General features: G+C 39.7%; 3 protein-coding genes across 5 annotated transcripts in view; 2 read left to right on the top strand and 1 right to left on the bottom strand.

The window, feature by feature from the left end:
- The window catches only part of dennd3a (DENN/MADD domain containing 3a), a 26,388-nt gene extending 23,215 nt beyond the window's left edge, over window positions 1-3,173 (bottom strand). Inside the window, exon 1 of the mRNA XM_020597494.1 lies at window positions 2,954-3,173. The gene's annotated coding sequence lies outside the window, so the exon portion shown is untranslated. The remainder of the gene's footprint in view (window positions 1-2,953) is intronic.
- A 2,086-nt stretch (window positions 3,174-5,259) lies between these two features.
- The window catches only part of ptk2aa (protein tyrosine kinase 2aa), a 59,849-nt gene continuing 47,919 nt past the window's right edge, over window positions 5,260-17,189 (top strand). The window contains exon 1 of one of the 3 annotated variants that reach the window (XM_020597418.1): window positions 5,260-5,437. Coding sequence is in view for 1 of the 3 variants with exons in the window: in XM_020597416.1 (XP_020453072.1) it covers window positions 14,310-14,328 (19 nt within the window). In the remaining 2 variants the exon portion in view is untranslated. Of the gene's footprint in view, window positions 5,444-14,143; window positions 14,329-17,189 lie in introns of those variants that run through there. The other 2 variants (XM_020597417.1, XM_020597416.1) reach the window with 2 other exon arrangements.
- LOC109958621 (general transcription factor II-I repeat domain-containing protein 2-like) lies at window positions 10,961-12,356 on the top strand. The gene is made up of 2 exons (XM_020597420.1): window positions 10,961-11,706; window positions 11,877-12,356. Exons 1-2 carry the CDS (start codon window positions 11,643-11,645, stop codon window positions 12,179-12,181), a joined length of 369 nt encoding a protein of 122 aa, XP_020453076.1. The 5' UTR covers window positions 10,961-11,642; the 3' UTR covers window positions 12,182-12,356.

Genomic DNA, 17,189 nt, shown 5'->3' with positions numbered 1-17,189 from the left:
ACCCCAGGCCTGGCTCCAGGGTGGGGCCCCGGCTGCGCCATGCCGGGCAACGTCATGGTCCTTGATCGTAATCTAGTCATAAAGGGCTTTTACTCTACTTTTCACCTCCTTTTTTATTCCGTGTTTGTTCCGCTTTTTATCCCTTTCTCTGTTTCCCCATCACCTCTTCTTTCATCAACTTTGACTCGCTAGCTTGCTTTCTTCCTCTCGGTCTTCACACCATTCAGGCCTCTGACTAACTACCCTGCTGTGCCACGGAAACAAAGACACACACTTAAGTCATTTACTCCTGAAACCCCCTAATTTTGTAAACCCTGTGAGTGTGTGTGCTTATAACTTGAAAAAAAGGCTAACATTACAGCAGTTTTAGACCCATCTTACACATGCACATGGGAAGGAGAGTCACTTGCATGCAAACACAAATATTAGATAAAATACATTTATCATGTATATAGGTTTGGCACAGATGGAAAGACAAAAACAAAGAAAAACCTTTTTGCTGAACAAAATCAGTGCTCCACTAAGAGAATGTCCAGGCTTTTCTGGTTCTGTGCTTCAGCACATTCAGTTGGAAACTAAATAAAGGATGCAACATTTAAGTGCAGAGTTGGAGCTTTCATTCAAATATGCAGAAGTCAGTATAGAAAGAACTGTGTGGAAGGTGTAGCCCTTTAACACACAGTGTTTAAGGGTTCAAAAATAATACGACAGGTACACATAGAGCCTAGCAAAATCATATTTTCCAAAAAAGCATTTGCATTTGGTCTAGTAGACTGTTTGCCATTTTCTAGTTTTCAAGTACACACCTGTTCTTTTTTTTCTACATCCAACTGTTGATTATGGCAAACCAATGATATTACTCTGATAGATTTTTTTTTACCTATATTAGTCTTCACTTGAACGGTCACATCTTTACTCCTCATAGTGGCAAACGCCTCGGTCTTCTCAATCTCAGTGGCAAATCAACTCTGAGACATGAACCAATCTTCAAACACAAATGTGAACCTGTACAAATATTTTGGACTAGGCGGTAACAATAACACAGCTGAGATTTGAGAAGGGAGTGTAGCTCTGACCCAGTAACCACGCTGCTGTGAAAAGCCATACTTCCAGAGACTGCCCAGGACCTTTATCAAACAAGTATGGCTTCATATCACTCAGAGAGGAAGCTGCTTTGATTTGACCACAAACTATTTCACCAAGTAGCTGGCACACATGCATTATATTGAAGTGAAAATAACATATGGAAGAAGGCTGCATCCAAAATGAAAGTGGTTAAGAAAAGCAACACATTTATAGAGTAATGAAAGTAATTTTAGGAATTCACATATGTGATCTCCTTGCTCTGAGACAGGTTTTTTTCTAGCCCCAACATTCTTTTCTATAAAAAAAAAAGACATAATTATACATAGTAAATGGCTCAGTGACTATTGACAATTTTTCTTTGCAATTTCTCTTGCTCAAATAAGGCTTGGAGATATTAGATACCTACCATTATTTTGCATAATACTGCTCAACAAAATCAAGTGTCTTTTCATTATAAATGGAGGAGCATTTTAACACTTTGTCCCCATGAAAGCACAAACTAAGTGGAGAAGCTTTGCATGTTTTCAGTGTTTAATGACCTGTTGTGGCTGTTGACCATAAAAAGCCACCAGTCAACTTATAGGTTTAGGCGAGTTAGAGGGAAAGCAAGAGCTAGTCATTCATTACTAGAACCACTGACAAAACAGAATTGTACAGTGTAAAAATTAACGTAATATTATTTTACCGCTTTCCATTCATGCTGACACAAGATGTGATCTCACTAATTTCATAATTGTGTTGTTTGGGCGACAAACTAGTTTTAATTCTGACCGGTGTGTGTGTGTGTTGTTATTTTCTATTTTCAGGCGTTTCTCTCTAACTAAAAATGGACATGCATTTAGCTGTGTCACTTACTTCCCTGATTCTGTTGTAAAAACCCCTTACTCATGCTTCAGACATGGGTGAATAGTTCAAGCCCATCAGACTTCACGTCTGTAAAATAGCATAAATTAACAGTATCTTATCTATAGTTTTCAGAACGACACTTATCTATGCAATCTACTCTTGCACAATTATCCAAGAAAATAAGAAATACTACAAGTTGACCTGCAGCTGAAAATTATAACTATTGTGCATGCATAAGAGCCAGGTTAATACTGATACATGGTGCTGCTAATGAAACACAGACAGTCATACCAAACTTTATCATTATAAAAGCAAAATAATACTAACAGTAAATAAAACAACTGCAACTCCTGAAATCCAATTCTAACAATCCCCCCTTCGACATGATTTAATCATGTCGATCAAACATGGTGAGGAGTTATGTTTCTGTATTGGAAAACCGATCCACACCTAGATGACCACAAGACAGGGCCCCAAACTGTCCTGATCACCAGGGACGGACAAGTCATCCAACCAGGGGAGGATCGAAGTCCCCCTTTTGGAGTCTCCCTGAGGTGTAAGCAGTTACTTCGTTGCATATATGACCTACAGTATATGTGAGCGGATATGTGTAAGCTGTTCTTCGTTGCATTAAAGTAACTGCAAGCATTCTTCCTTGCTCATAGCCTGTGGAAATGATAAACATTATGTGTAACAACTAATAAACATTAATTATAGCACAAGCTAAACCATCCTGTCAAGAGACACATAACATTTAGTGACAAATAAGAAACATGTGGGTTAAAACGCGCTATCAAGCCCAAATTGCGTTACACGGCAGCAGTGTAACTCAGGATCAATTTACCCAATTATTCAGCTTTTTTGGGCACAGTTATGGTAATTCCTGATGTTCGTTATTTTTTAAAATGTACAAAAAGTTGGATATCATCACAGGCATTAATGTAAAGTTAGTTAAAGGATATGAGGTTAAGACCAGTCGAGCGACATTCTTGAAACTGCAAAGTTAAAATCAATGACTGACCGTGAATTACTCGATCATTTCCAGTGGCATGCGCTTTTGTTGCACTGACGAGGAGGTGGCCAGCTCCGGCTCGTTGTCGTAAATCCCTTAAACAGTCTAAAATAGACAAGGATGACTTCAACGTTTACAATATGCTGTGATTCAACGCTTACAGAATTTTTCTGCCGGTCTAAGACAAACCCATCTATAGTCAAACTCGGTGCAGCGAAGTTCGCTTCAACTTCCTGTATGCGAAATTTCAAAATAAAGCATTTTTCTTTTATGATTGCGGAAGCTGCAATAACGGTTTCAATGCTGCCATCTAGAGTATGTTTAGTGTACTACTCTAAACAAAAATATACATTTTATGAAAATACATACATTATCTCTGTATGAATGTATAAAAAAGAAGGCGTTATGTTTTATGTGTACATGTTTTTATGATTCTTTTACTTTGGGCTGTTAAAAAAGAATATTGTGACTTCTTTGATATAACAGTTTATTGTGTGCCTTTGCATGCATAGATAAATCCAGCAATTTTCTGAAAAATAAATAGTGGTTGCACTCTTTAAAGTAATGGAAGAAGACACTCATTTCCTTTAGTCTATTTAAAAGTATATTTATCACAGTGTAAAACAAACCTTCTCTGATACACATAAAAGTCTTGCATTCAAATCTTTACTTAAGTAAAACTACAAAGCATTATTTATTAATCACGTTCTGAAAGGTAACTAAAGTTATCAAATAAATGCAGTAGAATAAAAAGCATAACTTTTGTCACTGAAATATCAAGTCAAGACGCAGAAAATGAAAATAGTCAAGTAAAGTACAAATACCAAAATTGTATTTAAGTAGGCTACAATATTTGAGTAAGTGTATTTAGTTACTTTCCACCACTGGTCTAAGATCAGGTTATTGTTCCTCACAATAAATGTCTTTCAAAACTGGTTCACTGGTTTTTGAAACAAAGCAAAAGCATGCACATCTAATAGGCTTATATAATATGTGGACATAAATAGCAGTGTACCAAAGAACCAAACCAACCTATAGCCTACATTTATTTGTATTATTATTATTATTTATTTGTTTATTTATGTTGTTGTTTTACATATAAAAAGACAAACAGAAGAACATTGTTTATACCAACTATTCTGAAACATAGGCTAGGTCTGTGTCACTGGACAAAGCTGATAGCTTGAGAAACCAATTGTGATTGTATAGTGGTTAGTACTCTGTGCTGTAGCTGCAACAACCTTGGTTCAAATCCAGGTCATGACAGCTCAGATTAAAAGTATAAATAGGTTGAATGCTTGCAAAAATCACAGTGAGCCAATTTTTAGTACTGTGTGAACTTCCCACAGGTTTTGTTCTTTCTGTATTACATCGTGCACTGGGCTGCAGCCTGGATAGGTGCGGTGTGTGTTAGATTCCCTGCCACTGAACGCCCTCATGATCAAAGCATGGGTGTTATTCTTTTTGGAATGTTGACCTGATGGATTGATCTCACTACCAACCACAGGGATTCATTCATCAGGCACCATAACAAATAGTTAAACCTGGCTTAATGTATTCAACACTGTGACTAACACCCCTGAGCAACCCAAATGTAGTGCAATGACAGGTAGTGTCCAGTGGATGTCGACTTTGAAGAGTGTACAGAGAGGATAGGTACAGCCTATTGGATGTGTACAGTAGTCTTTTTCAGAGAAACCTACCTATAATTAACATAAACAACTGAAGTTTAAAGGTATGAATCTTAGATTTATAAGTCAAAAGGCTTTGACATGAAAATCTTCGCCATGCATTTATATAAACTATATCAATATACATTGATCCCCAGCTACTCTGCAGTAAATAAATTCATTATTTTACCTGCTGAAACAGTGAAGTGACACATGAATGCATCAATTTAATAATAATATAATATAACAGGCTTATACATTAATACGAAACGGGACATTATGACTACTTTTTACTTTTAGTACTTGAAGTATATTTTTATACTAATACTTTTGTACTTACACTGCAGTACAATTTTGAATACAGGGATTTTATTTGCCTCATTGCGTTCTTGCTATTCTAGGTAAAATATATGAGCACTTTTCCCGCTACTGTTTGTTTAACCAAGGTGAAATTGAATTGTCTGTGCTACTACCACGGGTAGTACTTTTCGCAATACAGTACCCTATTTTTGCCTTACAGTAACGTCATCCATTCATTCATGGGTTGGTTTTTACAGTGCCCGCGGGAAGGTGTTCCTCACGGGGAGTAGCTGAGTCTCCCTCCCTCTGTGTGCGTCGCTCCCTCCATATTGGAATGCTGGATGTGGAGAGGGGGAAACAGGAACAGGCGACGAGAGAGAGGGAGAGAGAAGGGCACATAGTCAGGAGCGAAAAACACTATCTGCAACTACTCACATTTGAAAGAAGGGATTATTTGCAGTCTGTTAACAGCTTGTCGTACCCGCAAAGTCCACTAAAACCTCTCAGACGTCCCCTGGAACAAGTCAGTGTGAGTAATATTGTGTTTCTGTGATTATTTCAATAGCTAAAAGAAATTATAGGATGCGGTTCGTCTTGACTGCCGTTTAGCTGTTTCGTTTCCTAAACACGTGAACCATTATCATTTATTAACTTTGTGTTAGCTGGAAAATAACGGGTAAGTTATCTGAGCTTTACAGCAGCGTAACAAGGACGTGGTTTTTCTTCTAACTTAGAGGAGTTGAAAAGAAGAGCGGCTTTAAACCACCAAACTCATCGCCACAGTCACATGGACTGAATGTGGAGTAACGTTAACCCTGACCCGCGGTAAATAAGTGTACCGGATTAACCTACATCTTCTAAATCTCCGTTTCAAGTGTGTATTTGTTCCTGGTATCACAGATTGGTTACCTTGAACTGAAGGGAATGAACTAACTGAACTCTTCTTTCTTCCGTTAGCTATGTTTTATCTATTCCTGTAGTTTGGTATGAAGACTTTCATAATCCTAGCAAACTGACATTTAGGGAGGTGAATGATATGATGTACCTGCCAACACTCCCTCTCATTTTGCTGTTTGGCGTTGTGATAGGCAAACACAGCAAATCTAGTGCATTATACAAAGGGCACACATCCACACATTCAGTCTTGTCATTAGGCCTGAAGCAATTAGTCAGTTAAATCAATTATACACTCCACAAAAAAATTAACATTTCAATAAACTATTATTCATTTTAGGTGTTTAATCCAGAACAGTGCCAAATATGTACTGCTCTGGTTTTTTAACTGCGATGATTTGCTGCTTTGCTCAGTATTTAATTCATAATTGAGTATGTATGACAAAACAAGAACACACTGGCCTCTTATTAACTGAATTCATGTGTGTACATATTGTATGCTTATAGTGTTATAACCTGAAATTACTGTATGGTAGGGTAAGACTTCATTGATCCCACAATGGGGAAATTCCAGTATTGGTGCAGTACATTAATATTTCCTTGCATATTGAAGAATCTTTAAGTTTTGTCAGAAAAGCAGATTTCTTATAAAACAAATTTCCCCATTAATCCCTTAAAATAAGATCAGACACTGTCATTGCCAAATACAACTTAATCTTATGCAAAGCTGTTAAAGTGCTGTGGTGCTGCTGAGCCTGCTTTGTCTCTACTTCATATTCCAGATGCAAGAACATGCAAATGAATTGCAGTATCTGGAGCCACTGAGGCTTCAGACTCACTTTATCCTACAAGAATGCTTCTCTGCATACCTAAATCTGCAGTACTGTGAACTTAAAGCAGTAGTTTTTATACTGATGTGATCTGTGACTGTTCGTGTGGAAATGTCTAGAGGTTCCTTTTCAGTCATTGGTTCATTTTAGATACAGTCATTGTGATATAGTACAAGGTAAATCCCGCACTGATATTTTCAGTTAACTGCTTGATTGAGGTAGAGTAAACGCACATAGGCGCTCATCGACTGGAATGAGTGTAATAATTGTTGTGGTGTGACAGTAAAACCAGGGAAGTTCCTGTCACCTGAATAATAGCTACTCTCATGAGAAGAAAGTGTTTGCCAGGATGAGGTCCTGCAGACACCACTTCCTACAATGAAGCGAGCCAGAGTTTTAATGCTTAGTCTCAAAACACATAGCACTAACTGCTGTCAGCTGGGAAACTATATCATCTTGTCCAGTTATTGGAAATGACATCATCAGAGCTTTTACAGGTTTAGGATGGTGTTTCTGAATTAACAAAACAGGCTCACACTGCTAATTAACTTATCCACTTGATGAGCTTGGATTTAGCTTCACTCCAACTGCATTCATTCAGCTCACTTAGTGTGACCAAATACTACACACATGAAGAATGGTCTTTGACTGCAAATTTATATGGGCAGTGATCGCTTTGTGTGGAAATAATGATGGCACTCGACCTTCAAGAGTGTTGAAGATGTTCTGATTTGACTGAACTCCATCCCATTCATGTGATAAAAGTATAGCCTGAGTCTAGTAGTTTGGCCTCACAGGGCCCAAATGAATACATTGTAATCCTTTATCTCGAGCAGAAACCTATCATTACCTTCTGTGGATGAAACAAGCAGAGAAGAAAGTTTTGCTTCAATTTCTGAAACATGTTATGTGGCTCTGGGAAATTCCTTCATATGGACCATCTATTCTTTAGTTTTAAATGTTTTTTAACGTATACATTACTGTAGGATTGTTATTTTGTAGTATTCTGTGATAGATGTCACATAGCAAATGGCTACACCATTCTGACTCGACGCCTCCTGTGGCTGGTCTAATACAGGCACAGCAGTGGTGTGTGTGTTTGTAAATTGCAGAGCAGTGCAGGAGGCCTGTATTTATAGAAACACTTGACTACACTCAGGGATCTTACAGGAGCAGTCCAATACATTACAGAGGAAGCTACAGCTTGTATTCCACTTTTTCTTTTTCTTTCCTGCAAGGTTGTCCTCTGTTTTGGTCCATATTAAAATTATCATGCTCACAGTTATCTACTATGTGTTCCACTCAAGTTTTTTAGTCTATTTTAGACAGACACACAGAGACAGAGAAAAACTAGAGATACAAAAGGGTAACAAAGCCAGCAGTGTAGTGTCAGCAGATTGCAGTATGTGATGTGACTCATAATGGCTTTTAAGTATGATGGCAATCAGTACAAGCACATACTGTGTGTGTGGAGGTATGTAGAGCCCCTGAATAAGAGTGTCTTTTTAGTGTGTGTGTGTGTGTGTGTGTGTGTGTCATGGGGAATTCATGATACCAAATGAAGTAATTCATCTGGGGGGAAAAACAAGGACCCTGCTTGTTTCCTTGCAGTATAAATAAATTATATTGTATTTTCCTTGCAAATACTGTTCCAGTTTTGGGAGTGATTTGCCATTTTGTACCTGCTGTGTAAATACTTGCAGCTGTGAGCAGGTCTAAGCCGTTAACTCATGTCCTCAACGAAAGAAAAGAATGCTATTTGCTCACTGACCTCAGGAAGAAAAAAAACCCATGAATGAACAGTTAAACTAAGCAAATGGGATTCTTTGTTGTGCACCAGTAACTCCATTTGGAAGGATGACTTGCATAGTGTATGTGTGTGTTTAGCAGCAGGGGCAAATGCAGGTCCATTCCCTTTGCTTTTGGGTTGGTTGTTTTCAGGAAGCAGCCCCCACATCCCTCCATGCACACACTCACAGTGCACTCACTGTGCGTCCTAAAACATGCTGTGTCCCTCAGGAGCTGCAAGGAAAACACCTTCTTCCTCTCAGCACCACCAGCAGTACTACTCAGACCTCTCAGTGTGTTTGTGTGTGTGTGCGTGTTCTTGTTTGTGTGTTGGTGTACTCTGGCCAAAATAATTAAGCAAAAAAGGAGCAGATTAATCAGTGACCTCTGTATTTAATTTCCAGTTATTTATTCAGGATTTTCCTTTGTCGCCCATCGGTATAGGCCAGTCTTTTCAGAGATTATTTTCCACAGCAAACCAGATTGGTGTGTCCCTGATTCTTTTTTTAATAACCTGAAACTAAATCGAGCAATTAGACTGTAGTGTCTGAATTCACAGTGGACTCTAATGATTGTGTTTGAGTGCATGTAGTTTGAATTATTGCAATCTGTATGACAATCTTGTGAAGCCAGGTGGTTATGTACTTTACAGTTATTGCCTTTCTTCTGTGGTCAAAGTTACTAAACATCTGTAAGTTTAATGGAAGACTGTTTTAGCAGGTTTTCTGAGTTGTTTTAGATGAACCACTGTGCAGTACAGTGTGCTTGCTGTGTGCACTAAGATTTACTACAATTGCAGGAAATGACATCATAGTTAATGGCTTGTCCGTCCTTAGGGCATGCACACACTTATGCAAGGAAGGACACACACACACTTGGAGATAGCTACCTTCACTCATACGGGACACCTGTGCAGTGTGTCAGCTAATGATGAATGGAAATGGAGCACAGTGATCTGGTGTATATCTGTGTGTGTGTGTGTGTGTGTGTGTGTGTGTTTGAGTGTGAGTCAGCAAACTAATGGCTGCTCTCTTGTTCCTTAATTTTTACCAGAGTTAAGCAGTGACTGAAGTGCCCTCTAAAAAAGAACAATTACAACTGCAGATGCTGGAAATAAGTCCCCCTTCTCCCTCTGTGTGTGTGTGTCTTGTATTTGAGTGGACAGTCAGCATAATTACATTGCAGTGAGTCAGAGAAGGAGAGAGAGAAAGAAGCAATTGTTGGGCTTTGTTGTATAGACAGAAAGAAGAGGTGGGAGGAGGAGATTGCTGAGTGGAAAAAAGAGACAACAGAAATGGAGAGAGGAGGCAAGACGAGTGGAAGAGAAAGGCTCCTGAGATATGTTGTGTCCCTAGATTTTTTTTTTAGCAAATGAAAACATAATGTATGTGTTTGTGCATATAAATAATGTATCATACCCAGGCAACATGAACCAGGCTATCTTGTTTTAGCTTCACGGTTAGGATGTTTAATGCTCACAGTGGCTATTGTGCAGTAAAAACCAATTGGCGATAAGGATCTTGACCCCCACTGTCCTTGTTCCTGTTGAATAGTTATGTCTCAGGATATGACACCACATGCACTTTGATCAAGCAATAAAAATACATGGATCAGAGTAACTGGTGTTACTGTAGCTATTTATTGTACTGACATGAGAAGGGCATTGTTCTTCTATTAAACAGTGATTTAATTGTATGTATGATACATGAGCATACGTATTTGCTGCTGTGTGGTTACTACTTTAGAATAATTGTCATTTTGCTTAACCTTCTACCAGGACGTTTACACAACAACATCCATATATTTGACAGAGATGATCAAAATAAACAATGGTTTTATTAAGTTAGTACTGTCATTTAAGATATTTGACTTGATGTCAGTAAAACTGTCTCTTGACCTGTGTGATGGCTGATTTACTCAGTCATACCGAAACTTTTTCTGATAGTGCAGCTCAAGTCATGGGTCGGATAGTCTTTACATTGTTTAAAGTCAACGAAGAAATGTTGGGCTATCGTTTAGTGTGTATACTAGTATAGAGTCAATGACTGGTTTTCAGGTTAAAAGTGGACACAAAACCTTTCGTAAATCACACGGTACTTTACTGAAAGAGAAATGAGACCGAGGCAGCCATCAGTGTCTGCTTGGTCAATCATATGACCTCATCTCTTCTGTAGATTAAGATTCAGAGCCACAGATGCACAAATACAATGCACCCACACACCCACAAAAACACACATTCATAATAGATCTGCAAGAAACACAAAGTGTGTGAGAGAGAGATTAGCAGTGAAACATCTGGTATGACATCACACGCACACTTGCGCAAGGTGGTGTGCTACCATAAACTCATTACTTGTTCACGGTGTGAGGTTGTGTGTCAGTAGATATGTGTCTGTCTTAGTCACCAGTAATTACACACATGTAAGAAAGGTTCATTGAAAATTTGCCTTGAGGCTGTCTGTCTCATCCTCTCTTTATCTTTTTCTGTCTCGAATTTAATTATTGGATAAAGTAATTTGAAACACTAGACCTGGGGTGCCCAAAGTGGGGCCCGCGGGCCAAGCTTGGCCCACGGAACATTTGTTTTGGCCTGCGGGGACATTTCTTGGCCCCCCACAATTTATTATGCCACCCCAGTTGTCAGGTCAAGCAGCTCCCAGCCCGCCAATAAAACAAGGAGAAGAAGAAGAAGAAAAAAGAAGAAGAAGAAGAAGAAGAACAACAACAACAACAACAACAACACGAAGAACGGAGCAGTAGCAAGCAACATGGAGAGCAGTAGACAGTGGCACACAGACAAAAGTCATTTTAAACGAACCTGGGAGGAAGAATATTTTTTTACGGATATTAATTCTAAGGCGGTCTGCTTAATTTGCGGTCAGTCTGTCGCTGTGCTAAAAGAGTACAATATCCGCCGGCATTATGAAACGAGGCATGCAGCATTCTCAAGGTTCAAAGGCGAGGCACGGAAGACAAAGAGACGAGAGTTGTTAGCTAAACTTCGCTCACAACAAAACACGCTCACACGACCCTCGTCAGCCCAGGAAAGCGCAACACAGGCCAGCTATGAGATTTCAGCTCTAATTGCCAGGAGTGGACGTTCATTTTCTACAGGGGACTTTGTTAAAGAATGCTTATCCACGGCTGCAAAGCTAGTGTGTCCCGCTCAGGCAAGAGCTTTCTCCCAGATCAGCCTCTCAGCTAATTATTACGGAGATGTTTGACCACATAAAGGCCTTTCAGAGAAAACTGCAGCTACTGTGTCGACATCTGTCAGCAGGTGAGTTAATGCCTTGCACAAAATACATCATTTTAATGGTAATGTGATCATGTGATGCGGAGGAACAGAACTGTCAGTTGTATGATATGTGGAATATGACATTACTAGTGAGTGAAAATTGCAATATTTATTGCATTGATACTTATTAATCACTTTTTACTTTTTTTCAGGAAACCTGGCTCACTTCCCCAGTCTGAGAGAGGTAAACCTGGTACAACACAAACTGTCTGAATATGCAACACTTGTCAGCAACCTAGACCTGGAGTTTGAAATGCGCTTTCAGGACTTCAGGAAGAATTCAGGTGACATGGAGCTGTTTTCCCAACCCTTCAGCACAAGTGTGGACTGTGTCCCTGATCACATTCAGATGGAGCTGATTGAGTTTCAGTGCGATTCAGAGCTGAGGAATAAATTCATGTCACTGAAACTGAAGGACTTCTATACACGTCTCACCAGAACGGTACCCAAACATTAGGAAGCATGCACAGGTGATGTTATCTCTGTTTGGCAGCACCTACATTTGTGAACAGACTTTCAGTGTAATGAACCTTAACAAAACCAGGCTCAGAAGTACTCTGACTGATCTACACCTGCAGGACGTTCTCACCCTCTCAGTTAGTCGGCTTCAGCCTGATATTGAGAGGCTGGTCAAAGCCAAAGACCAGCTTCATGTGTCTCACTAATACTGTCAAACTGCTGCTGTTTGCAGTTAATATGGACATGCATATGGACATAATTTGTGGTTAAATAAAGATTCATTTGCTTTGTATTTTCTTCCTGTTCTTTGTACAAAGAGTGAAATGTTAAATACCTTTATAATAAACACATTTCAATCAGAAAGTGCACCAGGAAACACCCCCCTGCTGCCACCACCGCCCACCTCAGCCCAGTAACGCATTTTCATTTTGGCTTTCCGAGGGGAAAAGTTTGGGCACCCCTGCACTAGACAAAATATGGAATTGGAGGTTTTGCTACTTTATGAAATGTTTAATTAATATATTGGTTGTTCAGGCACAGTAGAGAATTACCCTAACCCAGATAGACTTTTTAGCTAAGAAACTCAAGGAAAAACCTTTCAGAGTTTTGGTCTGATAACGGCAGAGTTGTTCTCACACTATAGACATCATTGACATTGAAAATATATTACCACTAGAGGGCACTGTTAACACATCAACTCATCATGCAGGCACTCTGAGAGAGGGAGATGGAGTGGTCCAGCATGGATCCACCTTCTAACTGAGAGAATGCGATGTGTGTGACATCTTGGCCTACTAATCCAGTGGCTCATTAATCTGCTTTACTCCTGAGCCACTCTTGTGTTGTTTGTTTGCTTGTGTATAAGAGTGTCTGTCTATGCATGTCTGTGTTTGTGTGTTCTAGAGAGCGACAGAGAGAGTGAGATAAATATATTATATGGCCATGGCTCATTCAGTGTCCACTGTGACCAGTATACTATGACGGACTGAATGTAACATCTAAAATCAGTGGCAGCATGACAGCACACTGAATCATGGCACTAACAGTGGGAAAGGTCATGTGGATAGGTACTGTAAGTAGAAGGTGCAGTGACTTTTCCTCTTGTACCACCTTGAATTTAGCATTTGTGGTTTGAGTGAAATGACTCAACAAGTATGAAATGCAATAAAGTCTGGTACATACATTCACACACATAATTTTAATGAAGCCTTAACTAATTTAGTGCCACCAGCAGGTCAGAATTGAAATGTATCCACCACTTTGTTTTCCAAGGTGGTAGACCTGAGTAGGTGTCAGTGTGTTGTGAGTTCACACCTTACAAAACACAGTCCGTGAAACAGTTTCCCTGTTCCCCATTTCCTAGCTTTTTTTGGCTCTGAAGATGGATGAATTCTGCAGGGCAGTGTTGAAAGCTCTGCATTATGACTAATTGAGTAGCTCCTCGGGTTCATTTGTGTCAAAGGCAGCACAGCTCACGCACACATTGTTTTAAATAACCCCTATTCTAATCCCTCTCTTGTTAAGTCATTCGCAGCTGTATCTTTTGCCCCTGCACTGTTTCCTCCACTTTTCTCTGCTTTTTTCCAACTTGTTCCATTGCCTTTTTTTCTTTTTACTCATCCTTCATCTGTCTTTCTCATGTTTTCTTGCAATTGTTGCATCATCTTTTTCTGTCACTTACAGTGTCTTGTCCTCCTCACTTGTTTTCCTCTGTCTCCTGTACATCTGGCTCCCCCAAGCCCCCTCCATCCCTCCCCTGGGAGATTACCCTTCCCCCTCCCACCCTACTTTTTTCTCTTTTGCTTCCCTTCCCCCTTTCACAGTCATAGGCTCCCTATTGCTTCTCTCTCTCTCCATCCTTTCCCTCTTCCCTTTACTCTACTCCCACTCTTGCTGCTATGTATCTCTGTGTCTGTATATTACCAGTAGTAGTAGTAGAAGGAGGAGCAGGCTGAGTTATAAACTTAAGTGGACATTAGACATCATTACTGCGTTAGCTGGCTAGCACATCACAACGCTAACCCAAAGACCACAGAAGCCCAGGATTGTGTCTTTTCTCATTTAGCTTTCTTTCAGTGGAGGGTTACACTTATTTCTCCTCTCCACTCTTCTCTTTGGTACTTTAAATGGAAGGACTATACCATGGTAAGGATTTGAAGTACAGTAGTACTGTATGTGAGTGTGGATGGTTGTATGTGTGTGAAACCATGTGTGTGCATGCATACACTTATATTTATGCCTTTTGTGTTTAAAATGAGCACAAACCACACTTGTAAAGATGTCATACAGTTGCTGGTTTCAGAATCTGTAATAATGTGATGATATTTTTATATTATGACATTTTATAGACAAAATAAGTGAAAAAAGGACAGCTATAATTGCATAAAGGAAGTTATGGGCAGTTCTAATTTAACCATTCCAGTTTCTGTTCTGTTCCATTCTGTTCACCATCTGCTGCCCTTATGATGATTGAGATGTGTGTGTGTGTGTGTGTATGTAAGAGAAAAGACATGCAAGTGTGTGGTTGCCTGCATGTAGGAGGATTCAGTTTGAAGTGTGCATGTGCAGTGATGGGGGTTAGTGCTACTTCTTCGCGTATTTGTATGGCTAACTGTCTCTGTGTGTGTAAAACCATGGGAGTGAGGACATATTGGCCCGTCGTACTTTCTTGCACAACTTCAAAGAACTATTTGAGCATCAGGACTTGGTTTTAGGTTTCAGGTTAGGTTTAGTGTTCGGAGTAGGGAATGGGTTGGGGTTAGACATTTAGTAGTGATGGTTAGGGTAAGAGGCTAGAAGTAATGGTAGAAATGCAGATGTGTGTGGGGGGGAGGCAGTGCAATATACAGTATGTGAGGGAGAAATGATACAGTATGTGTGTCAAATTAGTGGGTTGTGTGTTAATGCGAGTGTGCACCCTTATGTAGATCGTTGCCCATGTTCTGTGTGAAAGTGTGTGTAGTGTGTACTTGTGTGTGTGTTTCATATGGATCTAAGCATGAAGTAGCAGTTCCCTGCAGCATTTTGATTCTATGTTAGATCATCTATAGCTCAGGGTGTTTTAATATTTTGGTGGAGATTTGCTAAACAAGAAGCTGAGCTCGAAGCTTCCCTCTCTCATACATGTACACATAGACACACGGAGGATCGTGCACCTTCACCTGCCTTCCATTTAAGCATTTTAGCTGGCATGCCCTCAGATGTCATATTGGATCAATGTGTGAATGGTCCTGGAGCATTTACTCTCACACAGAATATAATGTTTGATTTTCTTTTCTCATGTAGCTTAAGATATCTCACCAATTCATTCATGCTCAGTCAGTGTTGAATTATACATAGAGTATCTGGGCATAGTGTGATAAATTTGCATGCTCCAGTTAGCTTTATCACCGCACCTGAACTACATACACTTGAGTGAACGTATGTGTGTCACAGTGTGTGTGCTTTTGCAGATAAGGCTGTGTGAGCAGTCATGCATTTATGTGATTTTCTTATGTTGCATGCGTGTAGGACTTATCTGGAGTATGCATCATCTGTCTGTATTTGTGTATTGCATTTTATTTTCTGTAAGTGTCAGCACTTCTGTTTGAACACATTACCTGAACAGCTCACCATGGAAGTGTTTTTGTGTTTTTCACTCTAAAAAGATTCATGAAAAACACTGACTTGGCGTCCATCATATTATTAATGCCACCATTATCTATAGCACAATATGGGTCACTGTGTAAGTGAAAACTACTTAAACCTACAGTACATGATATATTTTTAGGGACAAAACATGTTTGTGTGTGGTTGAAAGACTGGCAGGCGTCATTGATGCCTCGGGCAGTCTGTGTTGTCAGGCTTCACACTCTGCTTACACCTCATTGTCCAGAAGGCCACACGCACACACACACATACAAATGCAGCTGCAAGTGTGTGCCAGCTTAGCTTGAAGGTTAACTATTATGCACAACACAGCAAGGCAGACCAGCTGACTGCACTCCTTATGCGCATTCACTTGATTCTCAGAGGAGAGGTGTTGGGCCTCTGCCTGTTTCTTCTCAGCCAGTTTGATCTGTCACTGTTGCATTGAGCATTTTTTTTTCCAAATGTTTGCTTCTGTGTGTCCACCATGACAGCTGTTTCAACCTGTCTATCCTACATATAGAGACGGGTGACAAATTAAAGGAAAACCTGTATAAATAAGAGGTCTCTTTCAGGTTGAAAATGCCACCATCTATACAGCACGAGCCATCAATGAATGGTTCAGTGAGTCTGAAAATGATGTGAATCATATGCTATGGCCTTCGTAGTCACTAGATGTCAGCCCAGGTGGTGGTTTAAGATACTGTATTTCCTACAAGGTCTCAAATCTGCTATACACTGTCAGTATTTTTTCAGCCAGCAGTTTGATTGTACCTAAAATCTGACATCACTGCAGACCAAGTCAAAATGAAGGAGTTTTCCACTTGGAGACAAAAGAAGAATTACATTATTGATGCTTTTACCATTATCCTATTTAAACTGTTATGGTGTTATTAGATTTTTAACTGTAGCTTGCCTTAAAATCTTTTCTGCTGTAGCGGATATTTGTTGGAGCAAGGCTTGGGCTGCATTTACAGGAAGCAAATAATCACATAAATTTCAATTTAAGGCAAATAATAAAAGCTGAAATTTCAAACTCTTCACCTTAATATTATCATTGCGTTTACAGAGTGGCAATATTCTTAGACCATATTGTGTTACATTATAATTATGTAGTGTAATGATGTCATCCCCCCAGGTCACGAGTCACTTTGCTGGAGTTTCATTTCACTGTGTGGGTTTTCATCCTAACATTACATCATCTGTGTTGACAACCCCCGTGTGTGTTTGTGCGCATCAGGGTGTATAAAGCACTTATAGGCACTTAACCCCATGTCCTCCTCCTACAAACAGTCTTGTCACTGCTCTGGGCTTCCTGCGGGAGTTTGCATCTGTATAATGTATGAGGTGCAGTGTACCTGACCCCCCAATAGGGAAAG

Source organism: Monopterus albus, unplaced genomic scaffold, assembly GCF_001952655.1.
Source record: "Monopterus albus unplaced genomic scaffold, M_albus_1.0 scaffold34.1, whole genome shotgun sequence".
In the NCBI taxonomy this organism is placed as follows: Eukaryota; Metazoa; Chordata; class Actinopteri; order Synbranchiformes; family Synbranchidae; genus Monopterus; species Monopterus albus.
The sequence above is the reverse complement of the archived record's forward strand: the minus strand, read 5'-3'. Positions and strand labels throughout refer to the sequence as shown.

Coding starts and splice junctions, on each gene's coding strand:
- LOC109958621 (XM_020597420.1), top strand. CDS start 11,643: ATGTTTGACCACATAAAGGCCTTTCAGAGAAAACTGCAGCTACTGTGT. Junction 11,707..11,876: donor GTGTCGACATCTGTCAGCAG/GTGAGTTAATGC, acceptor ACTTTTTTTCAG/GAAACCTGGCTCACTTCCCC.